This window comes from Crocuta crocuta, unplaced genomic scaffold (genome assembly GCF_008692635.1).
Source record: "Crocuta crocuta isolate KB4526 unplaced genomic scaffold, BGI_CrCroc_1.0 scaffold129, whole genome shotgun sequence".
In the NCBI taxonomy this organism is placed as follows: Eukaryota; Metazoa; Chordata; class Mammalia; order Carnivora; family Hyaenidae; genus Crocuta; species Crocuta crocuta.
In genome coordinates, this window is record NW_027551571.1 from 10690031 (window position 1) to 10692764 (window position 2734).

Sequence of the window (2734 nt, forward strand, 5' to 3'; positions counted from 1 at the left end):
GCCTCATTCATGGGCCACTTCCTAGAACTCTGAGCATCCGCCGCTCTCCCCGGAATTATGTAGGCATCCAGGGTAAGGACGGGAAGAGCCCTCACAAATGCTAATGTGTGTGCATTTTACAGGCTGCCCCCTGACCCTGCATCCTCATCCATAACTCATTTGAATGCCGAGGTGAATGGCCGGGATGAGTCCCATTTCCAGTTGGGGAAAAGGGAGAGGGAGAAGCTTTGCCACACCGATCAGAGGGCCGGTTCCCCGATCCCAAACCACCCAGGGAATGTTTTCCAAGGAAAAATTCCACCTCATGGGTATTTGGTTGTGAAGAGGGCTGCCCAGGGGAGCCAGGCTTTTCCTNCATCCCCCAAACACCTGTAAGATCGCTTGGCCAGAATAAAATGACGATGTGACAGTGGCGGTGGGATAAGAGGGGGTAAAACTGGCGGATGGGGGGCTCCGTTTCCCGGAAACCTGGACCGGTAATCCCGGGACCAGCAGACACTAAGGTGCCGGGCACTGTTCTAAGAGTCTGGATAACGCTCCTCTCTCAAAACAACCCTGTGACGTAAGCACGGTCACCAACGCCCAATTTCACAAATGAGGGAACTGAGGCACAAAGCTAGCCATAGCAACATTTCTTTTTTTTTAATTTATTTCGAGAGAGAGACAGCGTGAGCAGGGGAGGGTCAGAGAGAGAGGGAGTCACAGACTGAAACAGGCTCCAGGCTCCGAGCCGGCAGTCAGCACAGAGCCCGACGCGGGGCTCGAACCCACGAACCGCGAGATCATGACCTGAGCGAAAGTCGGACGCTTAACCGACTAAGCCACCCAGGCGCCCGCCCCCACAGCAGCTTTTCTTTTTGTCTCCAATAATTTGCAGTCAAGGGTTTTGGGCCGAAAGGTTTGCTCTCCAGGAGGTGGGGACCCCTACTTCTGTGGGAACCTCACCAGCCTCCCCATAATTCGGGAAAAGACTAGCTCTGAACCGGCGAATTTGGGAGCCCGCGGGGACAGGTCTCAGGCTCTTCCCCCTCGGAAGCCGCGCANAGGTGTCGCCTTCGGCCGAAGAAACCACCGCGGCGCCACCCTCGTAGCCCGAAGTTATTTATTTATTTTCAAACAAGGGGGGCGCCCCTCTCCTTTCACTGCAAAACTAGAAACATCCTGCGGCCTCCTTCCTACAGGGGCGCGTCCTCTGATCGTTGCACCGTCGGTCTAGCCTCCCTTCGAGATCACACGCGCGGCCCCGCCGCCGGGCCTTGCTCGACGTCGGCGTCGCGCTCAGCCGAACACAGACGCAGCCAGGGCGGGGGCTGGGAGAGGAGCCGAGGCTCCCCCCACCCTCCGCCACCCACCCCCCAGAACACACCCCAGGAGCCCTTCGGGGGAAAAAAAAAATTTAATGCCAAGCAACTGCCAGGCCCGCAGGGTGGGTGCTGCATTGCACCGCTCGGCGCGCAGCTGGTTCGCAGAGTGCACCGGGTGCAAGCCCGGGGGTCTAAAAGCGAGGGAGGAGCACACCCCGGGCTTTCCCAGCTTTGCAGCCTCCTCTCTGCAAAGAAGAAAAGCAAGTGGCTTTTGGCGCGAAAGCCTTGGCGCCTCCCCTGATTTTTATGGAAATCAAGAGGGCGGGGTAAAGCCGCTTTCCTCGGCCTTTCTCCCTCCCCCTTGTCTGTGCCGCAGCCCCCTTCTCTCCCCGCCCCCCGGGTGTGTCAGATTTTTCAGTTAATAATATCCCCCGAGCTTCAAAGCGCAGCCAGTGACAGTCATCTGTCTGGACGCGCTGGGTGGATGCGGGGGGCTCCTGGGAACTGGGTTGGAGCCGAGCTAGCGCTAGCCAGGCGCAAGCGCGCCCACACCGCGGCCACCCGAGGACCACCANCCGGAGACCCCCGCGCGGAACCGCCTCTGGATCCCCGGCAGCCGGCGGGAGGTAAGGAGCTGCGGTTGCAAACTGCCCGGCGCGCCCCGGGCGGCGAGCGCGGCGGGAAGGCAAGCGCTGGACGGGATCGCGGCTCGCGCCCCGGGCGCTCGAGTATCCTCGGGGGACTGTTTCTGCTTCCGAAACAAAACCATCTCGGGGTTTTCCCTGAAAAGCCAGTTCCAGCCCCGAAGGCACCCCGGGTGGAAGAGACCCGCCCTAATCCTTTTTGCAGCCTTTGCCAGGGGGTTGTAATGGCTTCATCGAAAAGAATTTCGCCCCTCTCCGGAACGTTTACCCGTGCTTGAGCTGACGGGGAGCGGGTGCGTCCTTACCCCGAAGCTGGGGTTCTCCAAAAGGTGCCCCGCGAGGAAGAAGAGGGGGGGTTAGGGCGAGGCCGCCGCGGTGCTAATCTGGGTCACGACTGCTCCAGCCCCGAGGAGACGCGGCTCTCCCGGCGACCCTGCACCATGCCCGGGAACTGGGGTTCAGGCTCTCCCCTCTCCCAGGAAGAGGACGGTGTGGGGGGGGGGGGAAAAGTGGGGGGGGGGGGNGTTGGTCTCAGTCTGGAGAAAGGCGTTTTCCCTTTGCAAAGTTTCCTAAATCGCCCGCTATCTCTTGCACTCCCGAGGTTGCAATTTTACAAAGGAGGGACTGAAGGGGCTCGGGATCATCTGGCCGGTAGCTCTGGGTTGGAGCCTCGGGCTTCCTTTGAGCAGCTGGACCTACATGGTGCAACTGTGTTGTCGGGGAGCTGGAGGGAGCTAGGATTCTGCAGCCTTGCGCAGCCCCCTCCCCCAGGCACTGCCGAGTGTG

The 2734-nt window shown here is 60.5% G+C and overlaps 1 protein-coding gene across 2 annotated transcripts in view; it reads left to right on the plus strand.

Moving 5' to 3' along the window:
• Nucleotides 1-1766: 1766 nt before the first annotated feature.
• The window catches only part of MYCN (MYCN proto-oncogene, bHLH transcription factor), a 5295-nt gene continuing 4327 nt past the window's right edge, over nt 1767-2734 (plus strand). For both annotated transcript variants that reach the window (XM_077751049.1, XM_077751048.1), the window contains exon 1: nt 1767-1930. In XM_077751049.1, coding sequence (XP_077607175.1) covers nt 1789-1930 — 142 coding nt within the window. In that variant the 5' untranslated portion in view covers nt 1767-1788. The remainder of the gene's footprint in view (nt 1931-2734) is intronic.